Raw genomic sequence first — 18,407 nt, forward strand, 5'->3', positions numbered from 1 at the left:
AGTTATTGATCCATACTCTCCTCCTCTCCCTCTTCACCCCTCCTCCTCCTCCCTCCCACTCCGAGTTTCTGGACCAAAGTGAGCACACCACCAGCTCAGAGTCTGCACCGCCTCAACTGTTGTGCTTCGACTCTCAGCAAAGTATCAACTAAAAATCTCTACACAATCCATTCAAGCGTGGAGGAGAGGGCAGACTTGGAGGAAAAAAAAGGTTCACATTTTAAAAGCCATTACTAAGGGAGCGCAGAGCTTTGCGTGAACTTTATGGTCGCCTCCCTGAGTGGCGCGCACAGGCTGATGCTTGGGGACCAGTGATGTCTGCAGAAGCTGCAGCTCCAGCGCGGTGGCTCGGTGAAAAATAAGAGAAAACGATGAAATCCAGGAGTCAGGATCAGAGTCTGTCTGACTCCAGAGAGCTGGACAGATCCTACGACGCGCTGACAGGTGAGGCTACTCTTCATCATCATCTGTTTGCTTCCCTGCCTCCATTAACACCCTTTGAATTAATTTACTAATTTTACTAATTGATTGAACATAAGCACAGCGACCAGGGAGTTGAGTTATATACAGGAAAGACACACTATCTGCTCAAACGATTTAATCTGGGTTCTGCTTAATGTTTCCATCTACAACAAAATATAACTAAATAACTGAATAGAGCATTGATTGATTAATGCAACCCTTAGAGGAGAGCGGATGGGAAGTTTACTGAAAAATATGGCCTCTATCTAATATTATGATACAAAAAAAAACAAAAACAAAAAAAAAAAAAACAAAAACAAGAATTTATTTATTTTTCTTTATCAGGAATTAACTTCCCTCCATATGTTACCACTACTGTATTTTTATCTTACAGAATGAAAAAAAGGTCATGAATATTATTTGAAAAAATAATGACATATATTCCATTTCACATTACCTGAAATAAAAAACATTTCCATGGTTGATCTGCTCTGATTAATTGCCCTGTTTATGCCTAGTCCCTCTGGACAAAGGTTGTATTTAGTCAGTTAGATGTACTTGAGTCACTTTTTAATGAAATTTTTCTTTTATAAGTTGTTGAACTTTACTTTTTTTTATTTACTTAATTTTTTTTGCTGCTAGAGTAAATTCTTTGGCTACTCTGCACTGTGAGTAACTTCACTAAATGAGGAAAAGACTAAAGAAATATGCTCCAGACAGAGAGTTAAAGTTGATTTAATACTGTGTTCATTGTTGTTTGTACTCAGGCTTTGATGCAGTGTTCCATATATAGTCTCTGCTGTGACATTGGAGGTATATAAATATACAGTAAGCTGGGAATACTGTCAACGTAGCTCTGTGTGTGTTTGTTTTTCTTTCATTTGTTTATTTGCAGTTACATTATTTATCTGAATTATTTAGGATTTAAAATACCAGGATTCGTAAGTAACTTTAAATTCTTCTTTCCCTGATAATATCATTTTAAAATCCTTAATCAGATGTTATAATCAGTTGCTCAGCCTCTGAGTATTTTTTTTTTGCCAAATACTTGTTTAAAATTACTTGAGTAATTTTTTGATTGACTAGTTTTTACTATTAAATAGAATATGCTGAGGCATTGCTTATCTTACATGAGTACAGTTTTAGGGGAGTCTACCCACCACTGAATCTGGATATAAGTGTTATTGAAATGTCAGAGTGAAGGGTTATGCTCTGAAGGCTTCAAAGACTAAAATACTTCATGCGGTTGTTTTATCTTTAAACATTAACAGAGTGAGCAGTATAATAAGTTTAAAAATATTAACACCCCCACAACTTTTGACATCTTTCATATCAAAAGCACAATCTTCGTTGTTTTTAATTATGGTTTTATGTGAGAAAAATTCCACATAAGAATCCAAAAAGTTTTCAAAATAAAATCTACTGAGCTTTTATTTTTGCCATTTGTTTATGTTTAATACTGCATAGTCAAAATTTTGTAGAATGACCACTTTGCTTATTTTATAAGAACTCTGACCGGATTCCTTTTTGCTGGAGGGGGAAAAAAAGCCTTTCCACAGTATGATGCTGCCACCACTATGTTTTTACCTTAATAATGAGATGTCCAACACCACAAATATCCCATTGTATAATATAGACTAGAAGGTTCAGCTTTAGTTTTATTTCACCAGAGCACACAGTTCAAGATCCCTGCTGTGTCCCGTTTACAGGCATCCAGTTTACAGACTCCTCTGGAGCTATGAATCTCTTCAGCTCCTCCAGAGTCTGTTTTCTGTTGGTCCATCGCATCAAACCCAGATTAAACATATTAATCTAAGGCATATGATAACATGCTTATATTTTATTGTTATGAGAAGGCTAACAATCCCCCCTTTAGAACTAATAAATGATTTAGGAAAGCTGATACTGATGATGGCCAATACATTCATAGATCTTGAAAGTTGATTAATTCTGTTATTCTTTGATCAATCTAAGAGGACAAATGAAGTCTCAATGTTTGACCTGCTTTATTTTTCTCTCTACATCCTTTAAATGCATCACCAGGTTGAAAGATGCGTTTAATAAGCCACAGAAATACTTCATTTAAATATTTTAATTTTGCCGTAATGTGTACTGCATCCTTGGCAAATGAACGAAACAGATGTTTAAAAAAAAGACGACACCATCTGAAGTAGCTGTCAGCAGGAGACTTTGTAGCCTGAGGAGATTGCTGTGCTTCCTTTTTCTGAGTCCTTGTTTTCTACTGTTTTATTCTCTCCTCTGTGGAGATCACACACAGATTTGTCTATGCTTTGTATAGACCATTTGTCTTTCTTTTGACAGCTCCCAGAAATAGATTTTTCTTCATTTTCATCTGTGAAACAAGCTAAAGTAGCATATAAAAATAACTAAGAAGGCAGCTTTGGTATTAAAACCCTTTAAAGTTTTAGGATCTTTAGAAGCTACTTTAATGAAGGACGATGCTGCATTATCATAGGCAGGGTGGTACATCCATCCAGCTGCAAGTTAACCAAACAGTGAGCAGGTGTGAGGCCTGAGCAGCATTCAGGAAATATAAACAAACATTGTCAAAACAAATTAAGCCTGAGGGTTAAAATATATTCCTGCTAAAACCAAAGCTCAGCTCTTATAGAAAAGTTCATATAAAAGATTTATGATCTGCCCTAAAGTGAGGTTGCTGAAAACCTCCTGTTGTTTAACACAAAACAGACTTTAATTGGACTTTTGCTCAGTTTTTAAAGATGTTTCTATACCTATCCAGGAGTCATTGCCAGTTATGTTGACTCACACCAGAGTCATATTTTAGTTGGAGTGCTGATGTACTGCTGATGTATTTAAGTAGCATGGAGTATCTTCCTCCTAAGCACAAATTGCCTTCCAATTGAAGCCTGTTATGTCGTTGCTGTGACCCGGATGACTGAGAATGTAGACAGAAATACACTAGATACATTAGATATTCTTCAACTCATCAATTCTCTGAATCCAGTCACACATCACAGTGAGTGTGGGTAAAAGGGATGACATGGAAATATGATTTCTATGGATTTGCTTTGATAGGAAATAAGTAATAAATGCTTCTATAGCAAAATCAAGTCTCAAAATCACAAATATTTATCTTCTGTTTCACACTTAAAACATATCCACATTACTATTTAAAGGATATCTAAAAAAAAAAAGACATGTCCCATTGACCATCTACATGTAGAGACAGAGCAGACTGTGCTTCTCAAGCAAGCTTTTTAAGATGCAGCATATCTTCTATAAGTCAGTTGCGTAGGGTGTGATCTCTTCTACCATCGCCTGCTCCAGTAACAGCATCAGAGAATATGTCTTAAAAAAAGCCCCATAAGCAGATGAAGAAGGTCGGCTCTGTTCTAGGATCTCCTCTAGAACCTCTGGAGAGGATTCTTAAAAACACATTCTTGATGAAATGCATACCAATATGCAGGACAGTGAGCATCCTATTCATCAGACTGTTAAACAACATCAACGAGGTGTCTACAGTCAAAGGCTAAGAAACCTCAATTATATTTGTTACAAAAACATCAAATTTCCCTTTGGGATTAATAAAGCATCTTGAATGTAATAGAAAAGTTTTTTTTTTTTTTTTTTTCACCATGGTTTAAACATAAAAATATTTTTTTCCCCCCCAAAAGTGTCGAAATTCAAACAATTAAAGCGAATATTGTTTTGTGAGTTTGGAACTTTCTTCTTTCATCTAATTATCTATTAGAGTTATCAATTTAAGAAGGGTTTATTTCATGGGCATACGCAGAGGTGTTAAAATGTTTATATCAGTATACATTAAACTTTTAATGTTATCATTCCATTTAGAAAGAGCACAATGCTCTGGTGTCATAACTTAAATCCTATTTATTTAAAAGTGTCAGGCTTTGCACACTTTAAAAGAACATATGTCTCTATTTTATGACACAGCTTGCCTTGTTTGGCTCTTGAGGCATGGATACATTATGGCCGAAGGCTGAATTCTCGAATGCCATAGATCAGTGGTTCCCATTACTGGTCTTCAAGCTTCACTGCTCTGTGTGTTTTAGATCTCTCCTCGCTGTCAGACACCTGGCTTATATAAAAGAATGATGAGCAGTCTTCTGCAGCACTTGATAGCTGCTGAGGAGGTCATGTAATCATTTGAATAAGGTGTGCTGCAAAAAAAGAGATTGGTATAGGGGTACTTGAGGAGCAGCTTTGGGATTTACTGCCATAGACCTTTTCATATTATCTCTCTTATATTCCTATTAGAACTACCCAGTCATAATGGGGAATGAACTACAACAGGGGAGTTTTTATGCAAGACAACCAGGTTTTTACATAAACATACCAGCTGTCAGGATCATATATTTATGGTGAGTTAAAGGGACAAATCAGACATCAGGGTCTCTATATGAGCCACACTGAGCTTGTTTGGACAAGTTGACATTTTAAATGATTTCATGGTGCATCTGTTGCACAGACACCACAAAACAAATAGATACAAATAAAAAGAAATACATGTTTTTTATTGCATAGATTTAAAGTCATTAAATTGTTGAATATTATCTTTTAAAAGTTATATACAATTACTCTGCGGCACATTAGTTAATTGTACATTTCATGATGATATTGTACATTTAGCAGTTTAGTGATATAAAGAAATGGTAATATTTTTTTATTTTCTATTTATTAACTTTCAGATATATGAATCTCATTTCTGTATTTCATTTTTTGTCATTTTAACCCTCCATACATGTGGACAGAGAACCCAAAGATGGTACTTATGTAAAATTAGCACTACTCCATCATAGTTTTAGTTAATTAAAAGTAAAAAGTAGCCTTTAAAATACTGAGTAATTGTCCTACTCTCTATCCATGATCATAACAACTGTTTTAATATTCTTTTAGTTATAAAACGTACAAAATCAATAGTTACAGTATGTAAAAATAGGTTAACTTACAGTAAACTGCTCACCTCATTTACACTCAACCTCCAAAAGAAATGGCAGACTCAGAAGATGGAAAATAGCATTTAACCAATAAACCTTGAGAATAAAAAGAAGAAAGTGTGTTTATTAAGTGAAGTTACAGTGGATGGAGTAGCGACAAATTTAACTCAAGTAAGAGTAATGATACTTTATCATATTTTAATCAAGGAAAAGTAAAAATTAGATGTAACTGAGTAAATTTAACTAGTTTTTAGCAGGTTTTGTCTCTTAGTGTTTGTTTTAGCAACCTTCTTTATTTTTGCTGTGTTTCAAAGGTTTAGTAAATAACAATTTTCCTCAGTTGCCCTTGAATCCCTGCTTCACACGCGTTTTATTCCAGTAATCACTAACATATAAGCCTCTTATTCCAGTTGTCCTTATTCTGAAACTCTTACAGTGGGATGTTGCTGCAGAGCATCTGTTAGTCTTTGAGAATATAGTTAGAACTTTGCAGATTGTTCTTCCCTTGTTAGGTGATGATGAAGCAGGTAAACAGCTGCTTTAAATAACAAAAAAAAAACAATCTGCTTAATTTGCAGTGACTACTGAAAGGTGAGAAAATTTTAAATGTGAAGTTTAAATGTAATAAAATCCCTAAATATTCAAAACAGCACTAGAAAACACAGCGTGAATTTGAAAGATGTTCTAAACATTACAAATTTTGTTAAAATACCCATGTGCACTCAAAAAAAGATCTAGAAATAAGTAAAAAATATCTTAAATTAAGTGTATTTACCCTTAATTTGAGTAGGTAAATGAGATAGTTTGCCAATGGAATTGATGTTTTTACTCTAAAAATAAGATAATTATATAATATACACTTGATATAGGACAATGCAATTGTGTTTTCTCATTTTAAGTGTAAATTTTCTTGTTCCATTGGCAAAAGGTCTCCTTTACCTCCTTAATCCAAGAACAAATGCACTTATTTTAAGAAAAAATAACTTACCTAGATTTTGATTTTTTTCTACTGTGCTCCTCAAATGCATTTTTTTTGTAAACCAAAACAATGTTGAAGTGTTCTTTATTTTTTAAGTCTTTTATGAATATCATAGCATCAGTGGAAACACTGTGTTTCCAAAAACACATCAGCTGTGCTGCTTCCATCAACACCCTTGTTTATAGATGTTGGAGATCGGCCTGTTTTCCAGTGTGGTCCCGTTTCTCTGACCGTGACTGGCTGGATGTGCTCTCTTCGTCCTCTGGCATGGGAGCTGCCTTGGAGCTTGTCTGCCTGGCTGTGTGTTTCCTGGACGGGGCCGCCTTTTACAGCTGCTTTTTGTATCTCTGCTTCTGTCTCCTTGAACCCCAGTCGGCCTCGGCAGATGGCCGCTCACACTGAGCCTGGTTCTGCTGGAGGTTTCTTCCTGTTAAAAGGGAGTTTTTCCTCTCCACTGTCGCTACAAGCATGCTTAGTGTGAGGGATTGTATTTGAGTCGATGCAATCAACTGGTTTTCCTTAGATAGAAAACTTTGTATCAATTTGACTGTATGATCTGGTTGAACTGTAAAGTGCCTTGAGATGACATGTGTTGTGAATTTGGCGCTATATAAATAAACTGAATTGAATTGAATTGTTGGATTCTCTCCAGGTACTCCTGCTTTCATCAACTTTCCAAAAACATGACTGCTAGGTTCATTTATCACTAAGTTTCCATGTTATAGACCGGCTAGCTGTCCAGGGTTATCTCTTTCTCAATGACACGTGGAGATAGGTACAAGGCCTCACAAAAGGAGTCTAGACAATATGGATGGAGAAAGGTTGGTACAAAATATTCTGATCTGTTTTAGCTACATTATTTAAAATGGCTGAAAAATTCTTATGCAAAAGAATATGAATGTATGCGAGTTTAAATTTTAGGATCTGGTCATCAGACTATTGAGTGATGTATTAGTGGTATACATACATGGTTAATGTGTGGGATGTATAATATTCCACAAATGATATAAAGTTTGTTGAATTCATTTTTTGTTAAATCAGAAAAAATAGAGGCAGAAATAGCTGCTGTAGATTAATTACTCTGGTAAAATTACAGATAGTGGGAACTGGATAATTATGATGTTCATAAGCATATCATAGGAAAAAAAAATCTCTGAATATTGTATATATGAATAAAGATGAAAGGAGGGTTTATTATACTTCATTTAAATTTTACAACTAAATAGGCTTCAAAAGTCAGTGTGACAAACCATTTGTTAGTATAGGAGATGTAGTGGAGAAATATCTTATAATTTCAGATGCATCCCAATGATTTCAATTTAAAGGGAGTTTGTTTTAGGTGAGGGTGAGTCTGTTTCTGTTTTTTATGCTTCCTCTTCTTGAAAGTCTGTTTATCTTCATTTAATTAAACCATGTTTGTAAGGGAAATGCTTATGCAGACTACACATAAAGTTTTAGATTGCTCTTACAGAAAATACTCCCAAATTCTCCCTGTTAATACCAATCCTCCCTAAAAACCCTTTAAAATTGTGCTAATTACCCATTGATTCATTCATGGGGCTGGACAATTCAAGTGTAAAGAAACAAGAGATATTGGCAACTTAATGATTTATCTATTTGACAGCAGCGTAAGACACATTGTCAGTTTGGTAACTAAATGACAGCAAACTATAATCAGTCGGTAATAAAAATGTAAGGCTAAAACATAGCAACTTTCAATTTAATGTTAAACCACTGTTCAAACATGTAACTCTTCTGTTGGGGCTAAAGGTTTAGGGAAGAAAAATAGATTGTTAGTGGAGTATGCTTAAGAATCTAAATTTAAATACTTTAAAGGATGCCCATTTAAGGTAATGCTAATAAAATCTCTAAGTAGGATAATATCTCTGTATACTTTTACTTACCACTTACCCTTATGTTTTCTTCCATCATCAGTTTGCTGTTTAAAATTTGATGTTTTCTTCCAGATGGCTATACAGCTGCCAAGTTTTATTTTTTCAAAGGAGACATGTTGCCATTTACTGTCAGTGATAACAGGGATAATATAACTTAAAGGTTTCTCTCAGCCTGGGAACTGTTACTGGTTTTACACTAAAGTGTCTCTTTGTTGATGGAAACCAGCTCATTCCAATCAGAGGGACATCAGAAACGGGGAGGTAAACAAAGAAAATGTAGTTTGAGATTTCTAACTAAGATCAGTCACGAACATAATCAATTCGTGCAAAGTTTCTAAAGGTGGGACTTCCTGCTGTTCAGGCCTGTATCACATTATCCCTCTACTGTCAGAGAACTAATTGAAGTTTGCTATTTAAGAAGCCAGTTGTCTTTTATAATACTTGTTTATTAGACATTGATTAATGTGTTTTATTACTAATGAGGTTTGCTGTTGCTGCAATGGAGCTAAACCCTCTCAGCAGTGAAATCCTTTTACAGCCAGAAGCAGATTGATTAACTCAACACCGCCCTCTAGTGACTTAAAACATTTATACATATTTCTAAAGTTTTTTGCTTTTTATTATTTTTTTCAGACTTGTTTTCATATTATTAAATACATGTTTTTATTAAACGCTGTTGGTCTGAGTATAGATTGTTCACATAGGTTAATTTATTATGTATAAAAAGCTATCCAAATCAGCCTGAAACCTCTAGTATTTCCTCCGCTAAATCACAGAGTGACTCGGACATGCCAGGCGACTGCCTTACCCAGAGAATTGAGAAATCCTTTAAACAACATTTCTAAAACCAGAAAAAGAAGGGTCTTTGAGAGTATATATCATGCTCCAATTTAAGAACCCTCAAAGAAAATATATTTTCATTAGGGCAGTGGACCATAATGGTGTATCTCTCTGGTTTACTACATCCACTAACATTATTTAATGTTTTAAAAGGAAAAAAAATCATATAGAGTAATAACTTCTTCCATGACGCTCTTTACTGTACATTACATTGTCAGGTCACAGTTCATATATTTTAGTTCAGAGATTTGTCTAATATGTTGATTGCTAATTAGGGTGGGACAGTTTGTATCACTGTTGCTTTGTAGCAAAGAAACTACTTGGATCGATTCCTGGCCCAGAGTCTTTCTGCAGGGAGTTTGCATGTTCTCCCCATGCATGCGTTTGTTCTCTCCGGGTACTCCGGCATCTTCCCACACTCGAAAAACATGGCTGTTAGGTTAAGTTTTAGCCCTTAGGTGTAGGTATGCATGGTTGTCCCAAAGTTTAGAAAATGGATGGATGTATGGATGTACTGTCAATTGACTTCTCTAATTTGTCTTGAGGGTTGAGTATGTGTTTGTATTTCTCTGTGTTGTCCTGCAATGGACTGATAACCTGTTTAGGATGTATCCCGCCTTTCACCCATTGACAGCTAGAGATAGGCACCAGTCCCAGACAGATGGATGTTCTTAATAAAACCTTTGTTCAGTCTGATTTAAGCTAGAAGATACTGACATGCTATCAACAAACACATGCTGGGATGGTGCCAAAGTTAGTGGTTGAACTAACAAAAACGGCAGAATTGGAGAACAGAGAAGCAGAATAATAAAAGATTGCCCTTATGTCCTCCAGCAGCCCAAGCCTATGACAGCAGAACTATAAAGAAAGCTCAGGATAACCACTCTAAATATAAGCTTTATCTGAAAGGAAAGTTTTAAGCCTAGACTTAAGCTACCTGGGGCCACACATTATTTACACTGTAAAAATTAATAAATAAATACAGAATATATCAGGGGGCAATTTTCTATCCAAAGTAAATAGGGCAGGTAGTCTAACAACACCAAAAGCTTAAAACACTGCCATTATCTTGTCCAGTAAAACATGCCCTGATACACTATATTGCCAAAAGTATTTGCTCACCTGCCTTGACTCACATATGAGCTTAAGTGACATCCCGTTCCTAATCCATAGGGTTCAATATGACGTCGGTCCACCCTTTGCAGCTAGAACAGCTTCAACTCTTCTGGGAAGGCTGTCCACAAGGTTTAGGAGTGTGTTTATGGGAATTTTTGACCATTCTTCCAGAAGCGCATTTGTGAGGTCGCACACTGATGTTGGACGAGAAGGCCTGGCTCTCAGTCTCCGCTCTAATTCATCCCAAAGGTGTTCTATCGGGTTGAGGTCAGGACTCTGTGCAGGCCAGTCAAGTTCATCCACACCAGACTCTGTCATCCATGTCTTTATGGACCTTGCTTTGTGCACTGGTGCACAGTCATGTTGGAAGAGGAAGGGGCCAGCTCCAAACTGTTCCCACAAAGTTGGGAGCATGGAATTGTCCAAAATGTCTTGGTATGCTGAAGCATTCAGAGTTCCTTTCACTGGAACTAAGGGGCCAAGCCCAGCTCCTGAAAAACAACCCCACACCATAATCCCCCCTCCACCAAACTTTACACTTGGCACAATGCAGTCAGACAAGTACCGTTCTCCTGGCAACCGCCAAACCCAGACCCGTCCATCAGATTGCCAGATGGAGAAGCGCGATTCGTCACTCCAGAGAACGCGTCTCCACTGCTCTAGAGTCCAGTGGCGGCGTGCTTTACACCACCGCATCCGACGCTTTGCATTGCACTTGGTGATGTATGGCTTGGATGCAGCTGCTCGACCATGGAAACCCATTCCATGAAGTTCTCTGCGCACTGTTCTTGAGCTAATCTGAAGGCCACATGAAGTTTGGAGGTCTGTAGTGATTGACTCTGCAGAAAGTTGGCGACCTCTTCGCACTATGCGCGTCAGCATCCGCTGACCCCGCTCCGTCAGTTTACGTGGCCTACCACTTCGTGGCTGAGTTGCTGTCGTTCCCAAACACTTCCATTTTCTTATAATACAGCTGACAGTTGACTGTGGAATATTTAGGAGCGAGGAAATTTCACGACTGGATTTGTTGCACAGGTGGCATCCTATCACAGTTCCACGCTGGAATTCACTGAGCTCCTGAGAGCGACCCATTCTTTCACAAATGTTTGTAAAAACAGTCTGCATGCCTAGGTGCTTGAATTTATACACCTGTGGCCATGGAAGTGATTGGAACACCTGATTCCAATAATTTGGATGGGTGAGCAAATACTTTTGGCAATATAGTGTATTTACACAAGAGGAGCATAATCATTCGGCTATATGCAATATATATAAAAAAAATGTCCCCCCTCTGGTCTTGGAAATGATTAATTAAGCTGATACACAACAAGGATTCATTAACTGAATTGTTGAAATAATGAAACTAAATGTCAACAAATCTGCTCGAACTTCAATGTCTTAACATCCCACAATCTACTGCACTGTCCATGTTGGTTGATGCTACACTCATCTTAAAGCTCAGACTCCTGTCACATACCAGTGTACCTAAACGTCCAATCATAGAAGTTCTCCTTTAAACTTGATCATGCTGTGTGTTTCCCTTTGCTGTTTCCAGGTAACCATCTTTCCAAACCCAACAAAAAGACAATCAAGCAACGCTTCCTAAAACTGCTGCCCTGCTATCATTCCAGCTCCACTGCTTCAATCAATCAAAGCAAGTTACACACTCACGTTCTACCTATCAGCTGATTTTTACCCTTTTAAAATTGAGTGATTTCAGTGTTGCTCTCTGTGGAAAACATGTCACCGTGTTTCTGCTCTTTAAGCAGGAAGCATAACTGATGAAGGGGAGCTGTCCACTGTGTGCTACAGACCAGAGGGGCTAGACAGTCTTGTTCAACAGACTAAATTCAGCAAAAAGGAGCTGCAGGTTCTCTACAGAGGATTCAAAAATGTCAGTTTGAAAACACCAGGGAATTATCAATATTTAAAAATGTATCAACAGCAAGTATCCCATTAATACTGCAGTATAGCTGCAGCATTGATTCTCCTATGAACTGTACATGTATGAGCAGATTATAGTGATGTATTACTGACTTATATTTTCCTATCTACAGGAATGCCCCAGTGGTGTTGTTAACGAGGACACATTTAAAAGCATCTACTCCCAGTTCTTCCCACAGGGAGGTCAGCGAGTGTCAACCCTTCATACATTTTTTTTTACTATAACTTTTATGTATTCAGCGTATAAAGAGCCCTCTGTGTAAAGAGAATGGAATAAGAATTTTTTTTTATTTTTGCAGTTTTGAATTAGCGTCATAAGTACTCCTCTGTAGGTGTATGTATGTACACTGACAGACATTATTAGAAGTTTAAATTGAAAATCAAATTAAAAGTGTACTTATGTAGACAGCATGGGATTGTCTTGTAGGTGCAGAAACAAGAGAAATTCAGATTTTTTTTCTTAAATTTTTTTTTCTAGATTCCAGTATGTATGCGCATTTCCTGTTTGAAGCCTTTGACACCCACAACAACGGACTGGTTAGCTTTGAAGTGAGGCATTTATCTTTACTCTCATTCATTTCTGTTTAAATTGACTCCTTAATATATAATCAGTTTTAAAAGAAACATTTGCATCAGATCTTTGACCAATTTTCTCTGTTTCCTGTTTTAATATGATAGACCAGTAAACTGACTTTTAGTCAACTAATTCAAGTTATAAATGTCTGCTTCCTGGATGTAGGATTTTGCAGTAAGTTTGTCCATCATTTTAAGAGGATCAATCACTGACAAACTCAACTGGGCCTTCAATCTGTATGATCTGAACAAGGATGGCTGCATCACCAGAGAAGTACTTGAACACCTCACTTTGCGTGTCACAGATTTAACCCGTTTCAATATGATTTTTTTATTGCTTTCATTCTCCCGTATGTTCAGGAGATGACAGATATAATGCACTCCATCTATAACATGATGGGGAAGAGTACATATCCCAGCATGAGGGACAGCGCTCCAAAGGAGCATGTCGACAGCTTCTTTCAGGTAAAATACTGAAACTATCAAACATACGGTTAAACTAAACATAATACAACCAGCAAAACATCTGTTTAAACAGATTTTTTCCCCTTTTTTAAATCTATATTTACTGCAAAAATGTTGCTGTTCTCAAAGGTTTGATAAGAAAATCCAAACTGACAAACAGTGATACCATAAAACTAGTTATATAACTGAGAGCCCAAATAAATGTGTTTATATTTTATTTTTTTTATTTTGCTTCGTTTAGAATTACTAATTTGTTTGTTTTTGTTTGTTTCATTTTTAGAAAGACATTGTCCTGTTTTGGGTTTCAGTTTTGGGTTTGTTGGATCACATATAATGAGTAGGCTGATCCAATGAAGAGAAAGTGTAGATTTTGTATAGTTGGACTAAAACTGCCATTATGAGTTTAAATCAGGAAGGACTTACAATAACAACACAGGTTAGCTTCAAGGCTCAGAGCGAAGCCATTATTGCACATTCACGAAGCGAGTGGGAAATAACAAGGGAAGAAGCCCTGATTAAAACCTTCCAACTCTTTGGGATAAGAGAGTTGTTCGGGAGAGTCAGGATTTATACCATTTGTGGTGGTAAAATAGTTTAAAATATATAAGGAAAGGTTATATTTTTATGCTAAAACTGAAAATTACATTAAAAAAAATCACGTAATTTCATTAACACTGTAGTGACTATTTCACTGTAGGTTACATACACTGGTGATAGAAATGTATTTAACGGGAAGATAAAAGAAGGAGTGTTAAGCCAATATAAAACATATTTACACAGTTAACATTTTTTTGTCTAATAAATAAATTCTGGTGTAGTGGTTTACATTTTTTATTGAGTATTCTACTCCTCTGGCTGTTGCTAAGGGATAAATACATAAAAATCTTATCTGTTTTGATGACTCCAATGGGCTCATATATTTATTAAGTACTTTCATTACTATCTATCATTAACAAAGGTGTGGTCGAGGGATAATTTTATTAAGGGTGTTTCTAATATGAGTTTGTTTGTAAATGTTTGAACTTTTCTACATAGCAGTAGAGTGGATAAAGGTGTATGTTTTTTTATTTATTTGTACTTTTTATCTCAAACAGTGACAAGGATATCGAAGATAAATATATGTATTTTTCTTTCGGTTGTGGAAGTCCAAAAAACAAAAAAACACATCAGGTCTAGACTATGATATACATTTTAGCAGTAAAGTGAAAAATAAATCTACATATATATTTTTTATATATATTGTGATCATGCTTATTAGAATGACAGAGCTCCTCTTTTTGTGTCTATACATCGTGTTTTCCCAGAAAATGGACAAGAATAAAGATGGAGTGGTCACCATTGAGGAGTTCGTGACTACATGCCAAAAGGTTTGATGTTTACTAACCTTTTTTTTTAACAGAGTCATGGCTGTAGCTAATAAAATAATTCAAACTTGGTCTTTTACTTTCTTCTATCCAGGATGAGAACATCATGCACTCAATGCACTTATTTGATCATGTGATCTGAATACTGAAGGACAGCAGATCAGAGATACCCTTCCTGCTTCAAGCTTCACTGTTAGTAAACCTAACATCACTAAAGTGGAGGTGATGTTTATGAGGGACTCATTCCAAACCTACAATTAAAAAAAAAGAATCAACTGAGCAAAATAATACAAACTCTACCTGTTTTAAATCTGAAAATTATACATTTAATTTATAAGACCCCTTAATATTTTAGCTCTGTTGTTGACTGAACTGTCTACATTGTTTACATTATGCCCCTGCTATAATCCCAGATTTAATCCCTAACCAACTCTAGTTTCAACATATTTACTCTCAGAAATAATAAGAACAAATTTCTGTTGGCACACATTCACATTAGTAAATAACTGAATGTACATACAAACCACTGAACAAAATGTAAATAGTTGCAAATGTTCTCCATGCAGTATTTACGGTGGCTGACAGGTGCACAGACTCAGTAAATTATGAAACGAGCAGCAAAAACTTGTGGGACGCAAACTCCAAGAGAAGCAAACAAAACGAAAAGAGCTGCAAACACAAAGACTGTATAACACAAAGTCTAGAAAACCCCAACTCAAGAAAAAACTAATTCAAGAGAAAACAAACGAAAAATGATACAATCGCTAAAATAGAAGGGAAAAAATGCAATCAACAAAATGCAGAAAACACAAGCAAAAGTGAAATGATTCAATCACAGAAAGAAAATTATGCAATTAACAAAACAGCTGCAAACTTGTTCTAAAAGGAAACCAGAAGTGCTCCAAACCACTAGAGAGAGTTGAACAAGGAACAAACCTTATCGGACCAGACTGTTAGTTAATTTACTTTACATAACTATGCTGTTATTCTCTAATACTGTAAGACTGTGTGTTTGACAATGAAATTAAAGATAACTAACCTCTCTTTTCTTATTCCACTTTTTTTAATGCTGCGTTAAAGCTTAACTTCCTGTTTATACGGAAGGTTTAGACCAATTTGGCTTCTGCTTGCAGCATTTTTCTGTTGCATTTGCTTGTTTTGTGTTTGTGTGACTTTGCACCATACGCGGGTTTGCAGCTCATTTAAATTTTTGTTTCATGTTTTCACCTGTTTAAATTTTTTTTTTGCATTGTTTTTCTTTTGCATGGTTTTTCTTTTGCATTTGTTTTTTGTACTTATGTGTTTTGCAGTCACCATCACGCACATTTTGGCAGCCCGTTTAGTCTATTATTGCGCGTTTGCACCTGTCGGCCACTGTAGTTGTCTGATTGGAGACATCTGTAAGCATGAAATGAAGCAATAATCTCACAGTAATATAATTAACCTCTAACTGTAGATCGTATCTGCATGATGTATATCATCAGCGGCTGAAATGTTCACTGAAACTGTATGTTTTTTAAATCGAGGTGGTTACGTTAACAATGAGGTTGTAGAATAAAACAGAATCTATTCCAAAGTGTATATTTTATTTTCTAAGGTTCTTTGCATTGATTACTTGGTCTTTATAGGCCTGTTTGAGTACCCTTGGTAAATTATTTAAGAGGAACTTAGTTCATGGAAATTGTATTGGGAAATGTGTATGCGTTTCAGAACGAAGGATTGATGTTTGAGACTTACATAATGGCCCTGCAATCCAAGATAGATTTTTTCTACTACATTTTAGTTAAGTTCTTTCTGATTAGCCAAACATCACATTCTAAAGGTTGAGTCTGCCCTCAGAGAGCAGCCTAAAGACGTTAGGATATCAGACCAAGAAAGTCAAACAAGTTGGATATCCATAATTCTAGGTCGGTGTGACGACTCCAATGGATCAAATCCCTCTTAACAAACCACATAGTGGGATTATCTCATCAGAATTTTTGAAGAGCCATCACAATAATCGAGCCGTCTCAGCAGGGGAAGACCGGGGCAAAAATCATCATTACTGTCTTGCTGTATAAACCAGGCCTCAATTTTGTTAAAGGACAATACTTTGGCTTTAAATGTTCGACTTTGAGCTCTCTCCAACTTTCTGGATAAAAGTCTTGCCTTAATCATTTAAATTTTTACAGTAAGAGATTTCATTATATTAAATATTTTTTCAGATATTTTTATGCAATGGTTGTTTCACCAGAAACAACTTCAAGCTGAACATAAACATTCAAGCTATTGGACAAAAATCCCCTGGTGTTCTAATGGCTACCTGTAGCATCCAGCCACCAAACTCCATACCTGCTTTAAAATGCATGTCAGAGAATTCTACGTTGAAGGGAGGGAATATAATCAACAAAATGTATAGATTATTGTATTCCCCATTATAGAAACTATTTATGTTACCATTCTCAAGTGGATTATATTTTTGTTTAATGTATTTATCAACAGTAAAATGTTTAATTCTGCTGCAAGATTTTCAACAAGTAAAATACATTTTTTCCTTAATGGAATTGTCAGACAAGTGTCTTCTTTTTTCTAAATATTTTTCGGAACGCATCGTTGCATGTTCAACTGATTTGATTCGTGCATAAAAGTCACATCTACCTGAAATATATTTTCCTACAATGTATACAAAAAATAAAGGGAATGCTCAAACAATGGATCATAGATCAGAATTAATGAAATATACTAAAGGAATAATTTGTTCTGTACAAATTTGAATGTTCTGACAACAAAATAACACAAAAAGTATCAGTGTAAATAAATTGACTAACTATTGGATGCCTGAATTTGGGGTCACACAAGAAATTAAAGTCGAAAAATACTATAGGCTGAGCCAACTTTGATGTAATGTCCTTAAAACAAGTCAAAATGAGGCTCAGTATTGTGTGTGGCCTCCATGTGCCTGTATGACCTCCCTACAGCACTTGGGAATCCTCCTGATGAGATGATGGATGTTCTGAGGGATCTCTTCCCAGACCTGGACTGAGAGGCTGTTAAGGCTGATTTATACTCAGAAACCAGGTCGACAGACACCGCAGACACTCTGCTGCACCTCTCCGAAACTGTAGGTGACCGCAGACCGGATCACGGACGTTGTTTTAGCAAACTCGCGCACCAAAGCAACACTAATCTTAGTGACCTCCGATCGGCGTAACCGGGTGTCATTACCACCAACGTTAATAAAAATCTTACTGTATTTAACATGATCCTTAATTAGCCAGAAATTTCATATACAATGTGAAGTCAGTCATTATGTTCCCCGGTAAACATTTGACAGTGGTACCTGGTGTCTCTGTGGGTGCATCACTGAGCAGGGAAAATTGGTTAGGAACTTGGATGGGTTGGTGGTGACCAGGGGTCAGAGATCCATGACTACCCCAATCGCCCGGCTGCAACAAGAAGTCACTGCGACACACTGGGCATCCACCAGCTATTGGACAGTCTGTGGTGCAACATGATGTTCCAGATGTACTCAGCTGGATTCAGGTCAGGCCCGTCCATCGCTTCAATGCCCTCAGCTTGGAGGAACTGCTGACACAGTCCAGCCTCATGAGGTCTACCATTGTCCTGCATTAGGAGGAAGCCAGGGCCAACTGCACCAGCATATGGCCGCACCAAGGATCTCATCTCTGTACCTTCTGGCAGTCTCTATTAAAAATGGCACCCCAATTCTTTTAATTTCTTTCTTAATTACATTTACCTACATGTCACTGCCTTATCTGCAATGATATCTCCATTCATCTCTAATTGAAATGGTATCCACAGAAATGTAACAGTAAAACCTTTCATTTAA

General features: G+C 36.4%; 1 protein-coding gene across 2 annotated transcripts; it reads left to right on the forward strand.

Annotated features, from left to right (window-relative positions):
* LOC119783291 (Kv channel-interacting protein 2-like) lies at positions 1–14,790 on the forward strand. 2 transcript variants are annotated; one of them, XM_038284729.1, is made up of 9 exons: positions 1–444; positions 11,788–11,886; positions 11,999–12,126; positions 12,290–12,359; positions 12,655–12,725; positions 12,916–13,023; positions 13,110–13,214; positions 14,519–14,581; positions 14,673–14,790. In XM_038284729.1, exons 1-9 carry the CDS (start codon positions 372–374, stop codon positions 14,718–14,720), a joined length of 765 nt encoding a protein of 254 aa, XP_038140657.1. In that variant the 5' UTR covers positions 1–371; the 3' UTR covers positions 14,721–14,790. The 2 variants fall into 2 exon arrangements, with proteins under 2 accessions (XP_038140657.1, XP_038140659.1); XM_038284731.1 differs by having other exon boundaries at positions 6–444; positions 12,002–12,126; positions 14,673–14,745.
* The last annotated feature ends 3,617 nt before the right edge of the window (positions 14,791–18,407 follow it).

Source organism: Cyprinodon tularosa, unplaced genomic scaffold (genome assembly GCF_016077235.1).
Source record: "Cyprinodon tularosa strain WSP-4 unplaced genomic scaffold, ASM1607723v1 ctg201, whole genome shotgun sequence".
In the NCBI taxonomy this organism is placed as follows: domain Eukaryota; kingdom Metazoa; phylum Chordata; class Actinopteri; order Cyprinodontiformes; family Cyprinodontidae; genus Cyprinodon; species Cyprinodon tularosa.

Bases quoted from the DNA above. Each gene is read 5' to 3' on its own strand.
- LOC119783291 (XM_038284729.1), top strand. From the start codon at position 372: ATGAAATCCAGGAGTCAGGATCAGAGTCTGTCTGACTCCAGAGAGCTG. The intron at 445-11,787 runs GTGAGGCTACTC...TGCTGTTTCCAG, and splicing joins ATCCTACGACGCGCTGACAG to GTAACCATCTTTCCAAACCC. The intron at 11,887-11,998 runs GCAAGTTACACA...CTGCTCTTTAAG, and splicing joins CACTGCTTCAATCAATCAAA to CAGGAAGCATAACTGATGAA.